This window comes from Paramisgurnus dabryanus, chromosome 8 (genome assembly GCF_030506205.2).
Source record: "Paramisgurnus dabryanus chromosome 8, PD_genome_1.1, whole genome shotgun sequence".
Taxonomy (NCBI): domain Eukaryota; kingdom Metazoa; phylum Chordata; class Actinopteri; order Cypriniformes; family Cobitidae; genus Paramisgurnus; species Paramisgurnus dabryanus.
This window is the reverse complement of record NC_133344.1, coordinates 41,573,229-41,593,006: the sequence shown is the minus strand read 5'-3', so window position 1 is coordinate 41,593,006 and position 19,778 is coordinate 41,573,229. Positions and strand designations below refer to the sequence as shown.

Genomic DNA, 19,778 nt, shown 5'->3' with positions numbered 1-19,778 from the left:
AGATGAGAACATCTGCATTTTTCATTGCAGTGAACTGGATGCCCCTGAACTTGGAGGGGCGCTGGGCGAATTAAATTGCATAGCTAAGGCTATGTTTACATTAATGCGTTTATGCTTTAAAACGCGTTACTTTTGCTACGTTTACGCCTTTCATCTACACTACATCACCGTTTTCGACCCTCATAAACGGATTCGTTCGCAAACGCTGAAGACCCCGTTTTAGTTTGAGAACTCAGACGTTGCTCTGAGTGTAAATGAACATAGACGGAGTCTTATGTAAACGAACAGCTGATGTTAACGTGACAGCGCATCATTTTCAAAGTAAAAATTATTTTATTCATGTAAATGTTGGTTTGTTACGGAGGTTTTGCCAAAAATAGTAAACATCTACCAACCAGCTATTATAAACGCTATATCGGATAGTTTTAACATGTATCCTTATAGATAATGTCTGTTTTATATGAATGTTTGAGTATTGTTGGGTTTAATGTGTTTATGTTTTGTTTAAATGTAGTTAGCTTATGAAAGATAGACTGTAATTTTAAATGCCATATAGGCATTGCAAAGGCCAATATGAAGGGAGAATTGTAATGGGTCAGACATTATTTTCCAGTTTAATGTAAGTTTTGTTTGCTACTTTAAAATGAATTTCGTTTCAGATAATTTGTCTCTTAATTTTAATCTATGTTTTGTTGATAAGTTTTGTGAATATAAATTAATAAAAACAATAAACTCAACGTCATTAATATAATGCTCGTTTAGGCGCTTGGCTTTTAGCTATTTGTGTGTTGCTAGCGGAGGACGTGCACGGACCTCGCACACTTTTAAAAATTAATGCAATAAGCATTTCTGGTAAAGGCTAAAGCAATACTTCACCTCTTACTATGTTTGATTGAAGTTTGAATTTGCTGATTTATTTTTGCTTCAAGTTCGCTACTGTTCAGTACTGTTCACTTGAATGCTTTCTTTTTAAATCATAAAGACCTTTCTGTTTAGTTATAAAATAAAAATTAACCTATTAATCATATTAATATGTTGTAGGGGGGAGCTAGAACAGTATAAGTGTTTATGTTTTGTTTAAATTTAGTTAGCTTACGAAAGATAGACTGTAATTTTAAATGCCATATAGGCGTTGTAAAGGCTAATATGAAGGGAGAATTGTTATGGGTCAGACATTATTTTCCAGTTTAATGTAGGTTTTGTTTGCTACTTTAAAATGAATTTCGTTTCAGATAATTTGTCTCTTAATTTGAATCAATGTTTTGTTGATAAGTTTTGTGAATATAAATTAATAAAAACAATAAACTCATCGTCATTAATATATAATGCTCTTTTAGGCATTGCGCTTTTAGCTATTTGTGTGTTGCTAGCGGAGGACGTGCACGGACCTCGCACACTTTTAAAAATTAATGCAATAAGCATTTCTGGTAGGCTAAATTAATACTTCACCTCTTACTATGTTTGATTGAAGTTTGCATTTGCTAAAATTTATTTTTTGCTTCAAGTTCGCTACTGTTTAGTACTGTTCACTTGAATGCTTTCTTTTTAAATCATAAAGACCTTTCTGTTTAGTTATAAAATAAAAATTAACCTATTAATCATATTAATATGTTGTAGGGGGTAGATAGAACAGTATAAGACTTTCCCAAACACATTTTTATAGGTTAAAAAATAGTGTCTGTTGTAGTGGCCGACAAAGGATCTAGCTATGAATTTTTGTCAATATCGCACACCCCTAGGCTGCGTAAACGTGCAGGTAAGCTATTATTAGAGTAATAAGTTATTTTACACTTTTATGCGCATGCCCAGTTACATGATTGGTCATGTTTCATGCGTTTATGGTGGTGTATAGTGTGGATGAAGATTCTTTTTAAAATGCCAGTATAAACGAGGATCGTTTTCATTTTAAAATGCCGTTTTAAAACGCAAATGCTCTAATGTAAACATGGCCTAAGTCTGATAGTTTAAAGCGTAACTAAACCCTAAACCAACTTTTTTTAGTTAATGATCTGTAAGAATGGGGCTTTATTAGTGCTGTTCATTGATTTTAGTCAGTTTTTTGACATTTGGATGTAAAGTGTTTCAATACTACAATATATGGTGTAAAAACGTCTGAGTGCTGCCCTCTTCAGGTTGAACGGTGGCTACTGCAGTTGAATTTTCCTATTGGATGGTGGGTCCAAAAAATGACTCGTGACGTAAGCAGGTTCAAGATCAAGATTTCTTGTTACGATCTCACCACACACTTAGTTCATCTCCTTGGGATCTGCCCACTTTTCTTGCATTTTTCAAATATTACCAGTGGGTGGAGTCAGGCTCTGACCAGGGGTTTAGTTACACTTTAAACTTTAAAGGAGCCAGTGGGATGGGCTAGTAAGTGTTAACCATGCTCCCAGACACCGAGCCAGTGGAACGGCACCACAGACGTATCCGCAGAGGTGGTTTGGAACTCTCTGTAGATGCCTGAAGTGGGATATAAGTGTGTGGTGTGACACTCACCTGGCATCATACTTGGACAGATGGTGCGTGAAGGTACATGGTTGTGTTCTCCCATCCAACTGTTTCTGCTGGCGAATAATAATGGTCACAGCCAAAGCTGGTTTTCTTGAATCACCATAATTGTCACAGCCAATATGCGTTGCCTGGACCACCATAATAGACATTGCAAGACCCACGGATGGCACAATGCCATCATAGCACAAGGTCAGTTGCAGTGCTCAGTTTTCTGAAAAACTGCTGGGCCATTCCTTGGCCTGATTGACCTGCAGCAATGCTATAGCATGCAGGCCAGAGCAAGCCTGGTCACAGGGTACACCCATGAGATGGAGACACAGTTTATCCTGCCTGGACAGACACAGTTGCGACACAACCAACCATGCCCCCGGAGAATCCCTGTGCATTGCTAGCTGTCCGCCATATGTGATTAGGGGGGTTACCATGTTTATTTTTGGCAATAAAAAAGTGCTGCACATGACCTAGTTAGCTCCCATGCACTACAGGAAAGAAAGACATTTAGTGTCAGGTTCATATATACTATATTAAAAATGTAAACCAAGAGACCCCTTTGAAATATTTTGCTGTAGCCAATCTGAAACTCATAAAATCCTACCTGTTGTCCAACATCTTACAATAACGTCTAAAAACGGGTGTTAAAATTAATTAAAGCGTTTCTCACTTTCCTAAATGCTCGGGGGGTTGCTCTCCATGGCGTAGGGTCAAGCTCTGTGGCGTGGCGTCTTCTGTTGGTATGCAGCCATGAGCCGCGCGTTTCGTGATGATGAGGATAATGAAATGCGTGATTTGATTTTAATTCCTCATCTGAACCTAGCGTCAAAAATATCATTGTCACCATGCGATCAGTTAATCTGGTCATGACTTTGTAGTGTTTGTCCAGAAAAGATTTTTTACTTCTGGGTGGATTAGCTGTCAGCTGTTAATCAGAGAAGAGCTGCGGTGGGTTTAGTTCACATCAAGTCACAGCTTCTAATGGAGACACTGCATAATGTGTGGAATAACAAAGATGTAACAAAATTAAATCAATACTATGACTGAAAACAATCCAAAATAAATTAAAACAGAAACACTTACTGGTGGTAAAAATATAGTATAAATATAGCTGCAAGCAGCAATCACCGGGGTCAAGCCAAAAAGGGCACAGCAGAAAGTAAAGTTGACTTTGGATGAGCAGTTTAAAGAACCTAGGAAAATCTCTTGATTTCAGACAAAACAATATAACAGTTAGCAGCAAAAAAGCTGTGTTCTCATTCAGTGAAATCTCTCCCTCTCTTTCGACGAGCATTGATAACTAGAACACTGAAGTAAAAATGAGTGGTGCTTTCAGTGGCAATACTCAGCTCACAAAATGTTACAGTGGTGTTAATGAGTCAAAAGAGCCCACCCCCATGTCTCTACGATGTTCTGACGCAGAGATATAGCTCTTGCAAAAACGGTTGATAAGGTATTCTCATTGGTTGCTAGGGAGTGAATTGGCAACCACCAGTGATTATAGTCAAAGCCATGAAAGGAATAAGCCATGATGACTCATGGTTTTAGATGTATTGTTGCAGTAGTTTTAGGCAAAAAATGCCATATTTCTATCTCAAAACCAGTAGGTGTCGCAATGACAAAATTGTGCATGCAACCTCAGGTCATAACTGTGTTAAATCTAGCTAGTTTTATGACTATACACTTTAGTTTAGTGAAGAAACAGTTGTATGACCATAGGGTGGCTTGATTTCAAAGGTTTTGTTCAATTATAAGGCCAACTAGTGGTGCAAGCATACATTTTTTTTGTGTAGCCTCAGACTGTGTTCGTACATCAGCATATTAAATCTGGTGAAAAAATCTCTTTTCGTTACGAAGTTATAACGATTTATGTGTAAAAAATGCAAAATGTAAAGGTAATTTATCGTTTTTTGCATTTTTCGGCCATTTCTAATGAAAATTTTAATATAACGCCAATAGAACTTTTTGTTCAGAAGGTAATGCAATGTTCTTCCTATGGTGTTTTCGAGTCGCTCGGAATAACGCTCGCGGAGATATTCGCGCGTGTTTTTTAAGTGCTAATTTGCTGCGCAGTGCTAACCGTATGACGAATCCTGGCATGTTTGGTATCGTTGGACTCGGCGACTACTCAGGACTCCAAAAAATCAAGTCCCGTGAAAATACTTTTATCGCAGTCAAAGTTATAGGCGTATAGAACATTTGTCTGGCCACTAGGTGGCGCTGCAACGAAACTGTGCATGCACCCTCAGTTCCTGACTGGCATCTCAAGTACCAAGTGTCGTGTCAAAAGGCCTAAGTTTGGCGAAGATACAGCCTAAAATCTGTTTTTTTGCGCTCTAAGTAAAATTCGTTGACGCGCTATACGACAACGGATTGGTTTATCGAAATTCTTTTAATAACTTTTTGCCTTGAGTGTCTCTAGATGCTGCATACCGATTTTCGTGGCAATCGCGTAAAAACTCAAGGACGAGTTCGCAAAAGTAGGTTTTACGAATAATTCTAAATGGCGGAAAAATTTTCATGACGGAATTTCGTTTCTAGGACTTACGGATCAGAAGTTATAAGCAAAAACGTAAGTGCAACTTTGGACTGTTGGTGGCGCTAGCGGGTTTGAGATAGAGACTCCAAAATTGCTATGGAAATTATTTGGACTGTCCTCTGTCAGTGTGCCAAATTTCATACTTTTTACAAACTTTACAAACTTTCCTACGTACGGTTCTATGGGCTCTGCGGCTCTCCGATGAAATGTCAATCTCAGAAATGGCCCCAAGCCAGTTTGAGAACCCTGCCTTAGAGTAATCAGTAATAACCCTGCAAATGCTGGGCAGATTTCTTATGATAAAGTAATTGATGACTTTGCATCAAAGAATGCAAGAAAGGGTTTAGGCAAGTTTTGTTTTAAGTGTTTAATAAAACAATAAATTTTGTAGATGATGTTCATGGTACCATACAAGCTATTATTGGCGTTTCCTGCCTGTGGCCAAGATTGATGTCTAGAAATTAATCAAGATAATAATCATAAAGACATACAAAGTTTGCTTTGATGATATCACGAGAAGGGCTGTGCTCTTTATGCAAAATAAGCCAAAGATGTCTTCTGAGACATGTTATGTAGTATAAAAATACAAGCATATACTGGTTACCCAAAGCTCGTTTAAAACAACAGAAGCAGCACCATCTGAAGTAAGTAACTAGTTTATATAAAATGCTTAGATTGTCATTACAAGGAATATCCCAGAAGGTATGGCAAAGACACACTGATGATATCCCAAGCTGATAACTATGAGATTTTTTAAAATTACTAAAACATATACCCTCCAGTTATTTTTATTTGTATACTGTTTGTGAGATTAACTAAAAGCAGCTTTACAGAAAAACATACTGTTTCTGTTAAATAACCTGTTTAGCAGGTCATTTCTTTAATGCCTTAAAGAGTAACTAAACCCCTGGTCAGAGCCTGACTCCACCCACTGCAATATTTGAAAAATGCAAGAAAAGTGGGCAGATCCCAACGGAGATAGAGGGGACGAACTAAGTGTGTGGTGAGATCGTAACAAGGGCGTGGTGAGCTTGAACCTGCTTACGTCACGAGTCATTTCTTGGACCCAACATCCAATAGGAAAATTCAACTGCAGTAGCCACCGTTCAACCTGAAGAGGGCAGCACTCAGACGTTTTTACACCATATATTGTAGTATTGAAACACTTTATATATAAATGTCAAAAAACTTACTAAAATCAATGAACAGCACTAATAAAGCATCATTCTTACAGATCACTAACTAAAAAAAGTTGGTTTAGGGTTTAGTTACTCTTTAATGTTTTTGTCTTTAGGACCCCAGTGATCAAGTTGAAGGGTACTGTAACTGTGAACATTCTGAGGTCAATAAAACCATTCTATGTTAATGGAAAATAAAACATATTTTTCCTTTATGTTGTTTAGAAATCTTGGGCATATAAGATATGCTTTGTTCAGTTTGGGGTTTGTTTTATACTGTGTGATAATAATCCTAAATGTCCTTATTATTCTTGCAATATGTCTGGATAGGACTTTACACCAGCCCATGTACATTCTGATTTCATGTATGTCCATTAACTCTCTGTATGGTACAGCTGCCTTTTTTCCAAGGGTGTTGTCAGACTTGCTGTCTGATACAAACATAATCTCCCCTGAAGCATGCATCATCCAGAGTTTTGTCCTTTTCTCATATCTAGCAAATGAGTTTGCAACATTAATGTTAATGGCATTTGACAGATTTGTTGCCATCAGTAAACCTTTACATTACCACAACATAGTTACTTTAAGGGTAATAACTGTTTTAATTTTTATACACTGGATTTTTCCATTGCTTTGTCTTGGTATCTCAGGGATTTTAACTGCCAGACTTACAATGTGTGGAAACAAACTGTGGAAGGTGTACTGTCACAATTTTGAAATTGTTAAGCTCTCTTGTACAAACAGTTTAATTATTAATGTTTGGGGTTTCTTTATGATGATTATATTTGTTGTTATGCCATTATGTTTAATATTATATTCTTATGTTAAAATTCTTATCATTTGTCAAAGAAGCTCATCACAGTTCAGAAGCAAAGCTTATCAAACTTGTATTCCACACATAGTGGTTCTTTTAAATTTCTCAATTGGCATCATTTGTGAAGTCACATTAAGTCGGCTTGTGAATTTAGAAATGCCAACAGGGCTGTCAGTCATTATTTCTCTGGAGTTTCTTGTTGTACCCCCGATTCTTAACCCTCTTGTTTATGCTTTAAACTTGACTGATATTCGAACAAAAATTATTCGCTTTATAAAGGCATCCAGGTAGATGTGCTAATGTGATCCAAAAATAAAGGTTACACAGAATGTTACAGATTGATTAAATGGATTGTAATCCTATCAAATCAAAAGTTTCTCTTAACCCCTTATAATTATAAAATATTACATTTATTTTCTTTAAAATAACTGACTAATGACAAAATACTCATGGGTGGAGTTTGTGTAGTTGGGGAAAAGCTAAGCACAGTGTATATATTAACTTGTGTATATATTAACTTGTTCTTGCAATAAATATAGTCATAATTGCTAGAATGGCATAAATAATAAAATAAGATGTATGGCATGTTGTAAGGCTTAAACAACAAATTAAACTGTCAAATATCAGCTAAAATGTACTTTAGTGTCATCAACAGGGCCCAGTTGTAAAGTTGAATCTGGTTTAGAATAATCCGGATTTGGAAATTCCATGTTTTGCTATCCAGGAACAGGTCATCTGTATTTTGTCCCGGTTTTTCAAAGCAAAATTGGATTGATCACACTGATCCAGATACACACTGTAATACCCGCTCACAAGAACTATACTGTATATACACACATGTAACCATTGTTTGCTGAATGTAGGCCCAACGTTCTATAATCCCAGTTTATGTTTTAATTTCACAAGATTGAAGATTCTGTTTTTTTAAGGATGCAAAGCACTCACACAAATATACGTTTTAACTGAGAAACCTTTTGGTATTTTTTCTGAAGAAATGAAGAAAGGAAATTAGAAAATAACAATTATGCAATGAGAACAAAGTATAATATTAAACTATGAAAAAAAATCTGTATAAATCAAGAAGAAAAACGTTTGAGATGTTGATGGAAAATAAATACATCCAATAAAAAATAAATATAAATGAATATTTGGGTTTGTTCACCTCTGAATTTTTGTATTCCTCTAAATATTTTTGACTTATTTAACTGTAGTATCTAGTATTATTGCTTTGGTTTACTTTACTGAGATGTTGTGACTTTTTATCTGTCAATACCAAATACCAATTTACCAAAAGAGGCCCAATTGACCCCAATTGAAAATGAATGGGAAATGCAAAAAAAACTTTTTTTCTTCTTTTATTTGTCAAAAAAAAAATCAATGAATCTAGAATAAATCTGGAAATTTCACAGAAAAGTAGGCCTAGTACTAGAGCACAAATGCATATAGAATATAGAAAAGACATGCTAAATCACACACACACACACACACACACACAAACACACACACACACACACACACACACACACACACACACACACACACACACACACACACACACACACACACACACACAGGCATAAACGCATACAAACAAAGACTTACACACAAAGTCACAAAAAAACTTACAAACACATAAAGAAACATTACATATAACAAATGGCGTTTGAGCCAGTGGCGAAGCTACGGGTGGGCCAGGCCCGCCCACTTTGAGTTGTGGCCCACCCAATCAGGCGGCCACATCCAGACAAATATGTAAATAATTTAACAAAAATAAATAATAGTACTACAAATAGATGTCTTATCACACTATAATTTCATTTATGTAATAAAATTCTAAATATAAGTAAAATATAAGTGCAAGTTTGCATGTTCAGGCAGTTTCGCAGTTTTCTTTTACCCTATAGGTGCACACGCTCAACATGAAACGTTGAATATGATTCGTCAGTCATTGTTAGTTCCGCCTACGCGCGATTGACCTGAATTTAAAAATAGCAAGTCGCAAATCATCGAGTTTAACAGCCTTTCCACGATGACATCTGCTGTTGTCTGTTTACTTTTGGAGACACAGACTATTACATCACTCATGGAAATGTTGGATTACTGAGGACATCTTTTCAAACGTCAACAAAATGAAATGAGCACTTATTACTATGATAATGACTTCATGCTGTGTTGAAAGACTGTTCTTCAACACATATTATATAAAAAACATATAACGTTTCGCTCATCGATACTAAATGCTTCTGAGAAATGTATTTCTGCTTTTCTTTGCGCGAAGGGACATATTATGATCAAAGATATTGGACTTTGTTTTTATGATCGAGACTTTCTCCATCTTTAACCAGAAGCCCCGTCTCAGACTAATACAGTAGGAAATGTACAGTAACGGTGAGTTTAGACATTTTCTTAATATTTATAGTGGTTTCATTATTATTTACAGTTTATAGTCAGGAGTATTACTCCAGTCAGCTATAGGGGGGCAGACTCTGTGTTGTGTCATAGGCTGTATGATTTAATGTTGTTGGAATATTTACACTTAAATGACAATACATGCAATTTTGTATTGCGCCATGTTGTTTGATGGCCATTTTCTCATTAAATAACAATCTCTCAAACGAGTTCTTTAGTAAAAACACTACCTGTTGAATCTGTCGTAGCCTATGACGCTTTCACGTCATGCATTTGGCTGACGAGGAATGACATATCATTGTTCGGATCTATGTTCACGCAACGTAAATAACGTAAAAACTAATTCCGTTACTTATTCAGTTAACCTAGTTAGCTCCCATGCCGTACAGGAAAGAAAGGCATCAGGGCGAGGCGCATCTAACACAGTTGCATCTGCAAGCCGCCCCCCAAAAAAAACAATCGTCCCAGGAAGCATAGCCCCCATCTCCAGATCAGACTCAAAACATGCAACTTGACCCATCCTCGTCCGCAAAGATAAGGGGCTTGAGGTTTGTGTCTGTGGAACAAATGCATTTAGTATCAGGTTCATATTACAAATGTAAACCAAGAGACCCCTTTGAAATATTTTGCTGTAGCCCCTGACACAGCATTTCCAATCTGAAACTCATAAGATCCTACCTGTGGTCCAACATGTTACAATAACGTCTAAAAACGGGTGGAAAATAAATAAAAAGCGTTTCTTACTTTCCAAAGTACTCGGGGGGTTGCTCTTTGTGGCGTAGGCGTCAAGCTCTGTGGCGTGACGTCTTCTGTTGCTACGCAGCCATGAGCCGCACGCTCCGTGATGATGAGGATAATGGAATGTGTGATTGGATTTTAATTCCTCATCTGAACCTCGCATCAATCATATCATTGATACCATGGGATCAGTTAATCTGGTCGGGACTTTGTAGTTTTTGTCCAGAAAAGATTTGTTACTTCCGTGTGGATTAGCTGTCAGAAGAGCTGCGGTGGGGTTAGTTCACATCAAGTCACAGCTTCTAATGGAGACACTGCTTAGGGAGGCAGAGCGGAAGATGCATTGCAACACATCAAACTACAAATAAGAAAAAGAGCCACCAAAGTGCACAGGTTAGGAATAGAGGAAAGATGAGGAGAAAAAACAGAGGATAAAATGATGTATACTGCTATATATAATGAAGTATAATATTATTTTGTAGCTTGCTATGCAATTTCACATAGAACAGTAATATCCATTTTATATGTCCAACTAGCTTATGTAACATTGACTACCTATTCAAAAGTTTTAGAATCACTTATTTATATTTTTCCACATATAATCGCAAATTCATTACAGCTGTGGAATAACAAAGATGTAACAAAATGAAATCAATAGAGAAGAACGTGTTAAAGGGAACACAAAAGTAAATCTCAATAAGTGAAAGTAAGAGCTGGGATTCGAACCCATGACCTCAGGTTCCCAAAGCATGAAGCTTACCGTATGTGCCACTGAGTAAACGATTAAACCACTGAGTTGGTGTGTCCAATCTATAGAAACGAGCTTTAGAGCTGTAAACATTTATATCCAGCAATCACCAAAAGTGCAGAAATGACAAGAGAGAGCACAAATAACTGAAATACAATGTATAGTATGAAAATCACAAAACTTAAGTGAGAAAAAAAGTTAAGACAAAAAAACCACTGCACATGGGATTCGAACCCATGAACTCAGGTTCCCAAAGCACGGCACTTACCGCATGCGCCACTGAGTAAACGATTAAATTACAGAGTTGGTGTGTCCAAGCTATAAAATACAGCTTTACAGCTATAAACATTGATATCCAGCAATTACCAAAAGTGTAGAAATGACAAGAGAGAGCACAAATACTTGAAATACAATGTATAGTATGAGAATCACAAAACAAAATACCACTGCACATGGGATTCGAACCCATGACCTCAGGCTCCCAAAGCATTGCACTTGCAACATGCACCACTGAGTAATCATGGGTTGAAAGGCTGTGGAAAAGAGGCTTCAAAGCTGCAAACATTGACATGCCAATCACTGAAAGTGCTGAAATAACACAACCAGGGTTCTAAATTAACACCCGCCAACCCGCCAAATGCGGGTTAAAATTAATTTTGGCGGGTGTTCATAAAAACTTACTAGCCATTTTGGCCGGTGTTGCATGAGGCATTGCATGCATGATACATAATGCTCTGTTCTCGGACATTTATTCCTCTGGCAGTACTTCCTACATTTCCCATGAACACTGTACCGTAATGCTACGTGATGATGTTTCATACATCCATTGGCTGCGCGCAGTGTGCAGTGAAACCAGCGCGAGAAACCATGGAAATGAACGGAGCGCATCCACAAGAACACACAAGGAAGGCGGCACATGCCAATCTGTTGTGCCCCGGTGTAAATCTCAAGTTAAGATTTTAGCAGTTAGCTAGTGTATTCCTTTACAAAGATAATCGCGGCAAAAACGGATCTATATGCACTTGTAAAAGCGAATAAGCGATGCAGCAGGTGCACTGATGCATACACGCACAAAGCCATGTCGGCGCGCCATTGCGTTTATCCACGCACAACTGCATTCAACGCCACGCGATTATGTTAGCTTATAAAAACATGACGAAACTAAAGTAAGTTTCTAAATTATACTGTTAATCTTATTTTGACTCGATTACTATTGGCTTCTGTAAGAAATGTTTTTTGCAAAGCAGGGAAAGGGAAAAGGAGAGATGATGAGTTTAAGGGAGGTAAGAGAAAACTACATCCTCACACCCTGTCAGGTCTCAAACATTAGAGGAAAACATTTCAGGAGAACCTCTTGTCAAGTCTATAGAATTGCATTGTTGCTGAGAAAATCAACACATGTATGAAATTAATATTTAGTTTACTAATGTTTAACTAGGACATACATAAACAGTTAGCAGTAACTATGACTGAGATTATTTTAGTATAGCAGTCATAACATGACTGGTTTCTTAAAATATTGTACAAATATTCTTGTAAAAATAAGTTATTAATCATTGCTATCATTGTATAATGTTGAAAATATGCATGTACGTGAAAGAAAAAAATGAAACGAACAATTTGTTGTGGGAACAAATAATTTTAAAGTTGAGGCAGTAGGGCTAAAGGACCATGAGAGTGCCCAAAATTATCAGAGAGTCTAACGTTAATTAAAACTGCCAAGACAGGTCGTACTGAAGAGAGCCTTGCTTGGAGAAGCCTCACTTTATGTGTGTTTTTCATACTAACAATGTTAATAAAATTATCAAATGCATTCATAATTTCTCTTTTTCACCGGAAAAAATTTGGCTAGTGGAAATGCTGATTGGCTGGTAACTTTAGAAAGTTACCAGCCACATTGGCTGGTGATCAAAAAAGTTAATTAAGGGTGTTTTCACATATACACTGTTTAGGTCGGCCCAAATGACGTGTCGCTCCGAGTACGGTGCGTTTGGGTCAGTGTGAACACAACAGCCGCACTCGGGTGCGCACTAAACGGCCGCTCCGAGACCGCTCTAAACAGGTGGTCTCGGAGCGGCTGTTGCCGAACTCTGGGGCGACCCACCTGTGGTGTGAACACTGCTGGACCTTGGGCCGAACCAAATACAGGAAGTTCTCCACATGTTTGAGCCACTGGGCTTTCGTTGTGACGTGAGCCGGGTGTTATATTGTGGGTTAACAACAAACAAGCCAATCCTGGTCCGTTGCATAGAGATTCGCTGTCTCCTTTACGTTTGAGCTGATGATTTTATAAAATCATAGCTGTCCTCCACACACAAATAGTGACATTACGGGCTTTTTAGCAAACGGCTCAGTGAGAAAGGCTTTAATAGAACAGCTACGCAATTTCGCGTTAAAGCAAAGAAACTTCGCAAAGACGTGCATCGTTTATCTCCACATCTTGATAGCTTAGCTCTCCCTGTCAGGCTGGTTGTCATGGAAACGTGGGGGTGGTCATGAGACGGTAAGAGCTGTCAGAGACCAATGACAGCGCTGACCGTTGTCACATGGTGTACGGTGCAGCATTTTGAGTAAAGTAAAATATATATATATGTGAACACGGACCGCACTAACTGAAAAATGATACAATGTATTTTGGTGCGCTCCGAGGCCGCACCACGGTGCGCACCAACATATGTGAAAACAACCTTAGAACCCTGAACACAACAAAGCAAAAATAAACAGAAATACAAAGTGTAGGGCAATCAGATAACTTAAATGGCAGTGAATTCGTGAAGAACATTTTATACAATAATGAACAACACAAGCAAATTTTGTCAGATTCTTTTTAATATGACAAAGGGACAGCATGACAGGCAAGGTCCCCTTTACAGAGGTATTTCTCAAAATTTTGACACGCAGCAGAAAAATCTGTTCAGTCACGTCTGTGCGGATTGCTCCAAACATTATAAGAGCAGAACCTGGCATAAAATAAACAAAATTTGTAAAAGGAGTTGTGAAAAAATCATTTACCATATGCCTTACAATAACACATGAACAGAATAATGGAAAATGACAAACAAGGTATTGTTGCGATCGGCATAAACCAGTGAATAAAATTTCACAAAGAAAATGTATATCAGACAAAGTATTCTGAAGATATAAGCAGTTCTATAAGAACTGTTATAGTTTATAACCCCTAGGTGGCGCTGTACTCTGACTTCCCAGGTACTTTCAGGAAATCATGTCGAAGCTCCTTACTAATTTTTGCGCGGATATGTCCAACAGTTTAAAAAATATAACAAATTATGTGAAATTTCAAAATGGCGGACAGGCGGTTCGGTCAAACCCTGCATTATACACATCGACAGATGCGGCATGAGGTAAGCAATCCATAGACATCAAGATCATAATTTTCTGACAAACAGTTTCGAAGTTATGGGCAAAAATAGCCTATTTTCATATCTCATGACCCATAGGTGGCGCTGTCACCAAATTTGGCATGAACTCCAAGTTCATGGTCCACATGAAGTGTACCAAATTTCATTTCAATTGATCAAAGAATGACCGAGCTACAGCTTCAGAACCATTTTTGCGTCAACCTCATTAAGTTTGCGCATTTATTACTTTTGAACAAAGATAAATATCAAAATTCTGTTCAGTCATTTCTGTGCGGCTCACTCCAAAGTTCACCTGTGCCAAATTTCCTAACAATTGAACCAAATTTGAAGGAGGAGTAGCGAATAAACGGAATACTGTAAATTTCAAAATGGCCGCTACTGTAATGGCAAATGTAGAATTTGCATAGATCAAGCGGATCAGCAGTTATAACCATTTGAACATTGAATTTTTGCACTGCTGGTGGCGCTATAGAGTTAGTGCTAAAGACCTCATTTTTGGTCACTTGACTTTTCAGGACCACCTCTACAACTGTGCCAAATTTCATCATTTTCCTATGTACGGTTCATAGGGCTGCCATAGACTCCCATTGGGGAAATATAATAATAATAATAATACTGACAATAACAATAGGTGTCTCAGCACCTTCGGTGCTTGACCCCTAATTAAAATAGAAACACTTACTGGTGGTAAAAAATATAGTATAATAATTCAGAAATCTATTCAGACATGTAATTTGTTAGTGCAATAAAACTAACAAGGCCCTTAGTTATTTAAGATAAGGTAAGAAAAGATTTACTTAATTTTATAAAAAAAGTATAAAAAACACACAGCTTATATATTTTCAAGTATTATTATACATTAAAGCTCTACTGTGTACTTTATTGAGTTAATTCTTAACAAAAACCCATGTTTTCTTTCAAAAGTATGTGCTCATTCATGTGTAATTAATTCCCACCCACTAATGAAAGTATTCTCGTAAGTGTAGAATCTGCTATTTAAAATGCATACCGTCGAAGCGCTCTCTGGCTGAATCCATGTTGTGCCTCCATCTTTGAAATACATTCGCCGACGAGGGACATTCCTGAAATTCAAGCTCCGCCTTTCGCGCTTTCACTCTACACTCAGGTGACCGATAGCTGAAGCCTCCGTAGGTTGCATGTGTAGGCGGTATACGTCATCAAGACAGTCTTATTTCAGAATATTAACAATTATAAAGCTGACAATTATTCTTAGTTAATTGTAAATTGATGTAATATGCGTATGACTTGCGAATGTAATGCTCAGTTGATTTAAATAAACCAGGCTTGATGACGTATCTAGCTTGTGACCTGCGTAGCTGAATCCTTCGGATTTTACAACAACCGCACACCGTGATGAACCTGCGATCTAATGCTTTGATTTGAAAGCCTGTTGAAGATATTCTCGAGGACATTAAAACAAATCGCCAAGGATGCGAAACGGGGATTTTAAACGACAACGTGACAGGAAAAACATCAAGACCAAAGTCACTATTGGAGTTAGTTTTCCAAGATGGGGCTCAAGGGACACTGAAGTTTACTTTCTATATTCTCCACAGGTAATTCAGCATATTCGTTTACATCTATACAGTCCATGTTGTAAACTTGAAGTTTTATAGTTCCTTGGCTAACTTTAGCATGATTATGCATAACACTTGTTAGTGTAAACATGCATGTGGTTTAATGTGTCCGAACAGACACACGCAGTCTCTCCGCCCATTTATGTAATCTGAGTTACTGAGATAAATGTTTTTCATCTTTTCTGACCTCTAGCACAAACACACGGTGACAGCGCTATTTTTAGCCTTTCATTGATAAAAGCGTCTGATCTGCGCGTCTTTCGTTTCATTTTACAAGCTTGTGAAAGTTGCGCGATCTTTTTTCACCAATATGAGAGAAAGCTCTTACATATACACGGACATGTAACGTTTACTTAAAACATAAGCATTGTACTCTGACATAATGTCTGACATAATAGTCTGATAAAAGCGTCTGATCTGGGCGTCTTTCGTTTCATTTTACAAGCGTGTGAAAGTTGCGCGATCTTTTTTCACCAATATGAGAGAAAGCTCTTACATATACACGGACATGTATTGTTTACTTAAAACATAAGCATTGTACTTTGACATAATATTAGTTCGCGTCCATTTAAACCCGTCATGGTTGCTTTTTGTATGTGATTTTAAGCGGACATATCCGACAATCAGACTTTTTTCATGTTAAACATAAATCTGTGTGCTTTGATGGATCACAGGCAAAGGACATTGCAAATTGTTCATTTTTTTCTCATTGCTTTTGCTTTGTAGCTACTGGAAGCCATGTAAACCTTGGCATGACACGGCTGGGCCACCGTACGAGTTAAAACGCGTTCCGAATGGGGGGGGCTAGAAAGTAATATTCAGTTACTTGTCATATAGACTTTCACCGCTAGATGGGAGTAGATCCTACACAGTGGAGCTTTAAATAATAGAATTTAAGCAGACATTTACTGACATTAAAAATAGCTCTGCGGCTCTCCGATGAAATGTCAATCTCAGAAATGGCCCCAAGCCAGTTTGAGAACCCTGCCTTAGAGTAATCAGTAATAACCCTGCAAATGCTGGGCAGATTTCTTATGATAAAGTAATTGATGACTTTGCATCAAAGAATGCAAGAAAGGGTTTAGGCAAGTTTTGTTTTTAGTGTTTAATAAAACAATTAATTCTGTAGATGATGTTCATGGTACCATACAAGCTATTATTGGCGTTTCCTGCCTGTGGCCAAGATTGATGTCTAGAAATTAATCAAGATAATAATCATAAAGACATACAAAGTTTGCTTTGATGATATCACGAGAAGGGCTGTGCTCTTTATGCAAAATAAGCCAGAGATGTCTTCTGAGACATGTTTTGTAGTATAAAAATACAAGCATATACTGGTTACCCAAAGCTCATTTAAAACAACAGAAGCAGCACAATCTGAAGTAAGTAACTAGTTTATATAAAATGCTTAGATTGTCATTACAAGGAATATCCCAGAAGGTATGGCAAAGACACACTGATGATATCCCTAGCTGATAACTACAAGATTTTTTAAAATTACTAAAACATATACCCTCTAGTCATTTTTATTTGTATACTGTTTGTGAGATTAACTAAAAGCAGCTTTACAGAAAAACATACTGTTTCTGTTAAATAACCTGTTTAGCAGGTCATTTCTTTAATGCCTTAATGTTTTTGTCTTTAGGACCCCAGTGATCAAGTTGAAGGGTACTGTAACTGTGAACATTCTGAGGTCAATAAAACCATTCCATGTTAATGGAAAATAAAACATATTTTTCCTTTATGTTGTTTAGAAATCTTGGGCATATAAGATATGCTTTGTTCAATTTGGGGTTTGTTTTATACTGTGTGATCATAATCCTAAATGTCCTTATTATTCTTGCAATATGTCTGGAAAGGACTTTACACCAGCCCATGTACATTCTGATTTCATGTATGTCCATTAACTCTCTGTATGGTACAGCTGCCTTTTTTCCAAGGGTGTTGTCAGACTTGCTGTCTGATAGACACACAATCTCCACTGAAGCATGCCTCATCCAGAGTTTTGTCCTTTTCTCATATGTAACAAATGAGTTTGCAACATTAATGTTAATGGCATTTGACAGATTTGTTGCAATCAGTAAACCTTTACAATACCATAACATAGTTACTTTAAGGGTACTAACTTTTTTAATTTTTATACACTGGATTTTTCCAATGCTTTGTCTTGGTATCTCAGGTATTTTAACTGCCAGACTTACAATGTGTGGAAACAAACTGTGGAAGGTGTTCTGTCACAATTTTGAAATTGTTAAGCTCTCTTGTACAAACAGTTTAATTATTAATGTTTGGGGTTTCTTTATGATGATTATATTTGTTGTTATGCCATTATGTTTAATATTATATTCTTATGTTAAAATTCTTATCATTTGTCAAAGAAGCTCATCACAGTTCAGAAGCAAAGCTTATCAAACTTGTATTCCACACATAGTGGTTCTTTTAAATTTCTCAATTGGCATTATTTCAGAAACCATTTTAAGTCGGCTTGTGAATTTAGAAATGCCAACAGGGCTGTCAGTCATTATTTCTCTGGAGTTTCTTGTTGTACCCCCGATTCTTAACCCTCTTGTTTATGCTTTAAACTTCACTGATATTCGAACAAAAATTATTCGCTTTATAAAGGCATCCAGGTAGATGTGCTGATGTGATCCAAAAATAAAGGTTACACAGAATGTTACAGATTGATTAAATGGATTGTAATCCTATCAAATCAAAAGTTTCTCTTAACCCGTTATAATTATAAAATATTACATTTATTTTCTTTAAAATAACTGACTAATGACAAAATACTCATGGGTGGAGCTTGTGTAGTTGGGGAAAAGCTAAGCACAGTGTATATATTAACTTGTTCTTGCAATAAATATAGCCATAATTGCTAGAATGGCATAAATAATAAAATAAGATGTATGGCATGTTGTAAGGCTTTAACAACAAATTAAACTGTCAAATATCAGCTAAAATGTACTTTAGTGTCATCAACAGGGCCCAGTTGTAAAGTTGAATCTGGTTTAGAATAATCCAATTATGCAATGAGTACAAAGCATAATATTAAACTATGAAAAAAAATCTGTATAAATCAAGAATAAAAACCTTTGAGATGTTGATGGAAAATAAATACATCCAATAAAAATAATTGTTCAACTGTGAGTTTTTGTATTCCTCAAAATATTTTTGACTGTAGTATCTAGTATTATTGCTTTGGTTTACTTTAGTGAGATGTCAATACCAAATACCAATTTACCAAAAGAGGCCCAATTGACCCCAATTGAAAATGAATGGGAAATGCAAAAAATTATTTTGTTTTCTTTTTATTTGTCAAAAAAAAATCAATGAATCTAGAATAAATCTGGAAATTTCACAGAAAAGTAGGCCTAGTAATAGAGCACAAATGCATATAGAATATAGAAAAGACATGCTAAATCACACACACACACACACACACACACACACACACACACACACACACACATTCTGGTTTCCCTGTTTTGTGGGGACATTCCATAGACGTAATGCATTTTATACCATACAAACTGTATATTCTATTCCCCTTACCTGCCCCATTCCCTAACCCCAACCATCACAGAAACCTTTCTGATAACTTAGATTTTTAAGAAACATCATTCTGTTTGATTTATTAGCTTGTTTCCTCATGGGGACATCAAAATGTCCCCACAAGGTCACAAAAACACTGGTATTCCTATCTTTGTGGGGACAATTGGTCCCCACAACGTGATAATTACCAGGTACACACACACACACTCACACACACACACACACACACACACGTCACCAGGTGACGATTTGTGAGGGAGGAACCAAAAGTGTGGAAGACGGGTTCCACCCGGACGACTGACTCCGAACACCGGAAT

The 19,778-nt window shown here is 37.0% G+C and overlaps 2 protein-coding genes across 2 annotated transcripts; both read left to right on the top strand.

The window, feature by feature from the left end:
- Nucleotides 1-6,409: 6,409 nt before the first annotated feature.
- On the top strand, nt 6,410-7,327 carry LOC135770313 (olfactory receptor 6N1-like). Its single transcript, XM_065280032.1, has one exon. It carries the CDS (start codon nt 6,410-6,412, stop codon nt 7,325-7,327), a length of 918 nt encoding a protein of 305 aa, XP_065136104.1.
- A 10,298-nt stretch (nt 7,328-17,625) lies between these two features.
- On the top strand, nt 17,626-18,543 carry LOC135720896 (olfactory receptor 6N1-like). Its single transcript, XM_065243006.2, has one exon. It carries the CDS (start codon nt 17,626-17,628, stop codon nt 18,541-18,543), a length of 918 nt encoding a protein of 305 aa, XP_065099078.2.
- Nucleotides 18,544-19,778: the final 1,235 nt, after the last annotated feature.

What these genes read in the sequence shown, in the direction of transcription:
- LOC135770313 (XM_065280032.1), top strand. Translation starts at nt 6,410, where the DNA reads ATGGAAAATAAAACATATTTTTCCTTTATGTTGTTTAGAAATCTTGGG.
- LOC135720896 (XM_065243006.2), top strand. Translation starts at nt 17,626, where the DNA reads ATGGAAAATAAAACATATTTTTCCTTTATGTTGTTTAGAAATCTTGGG.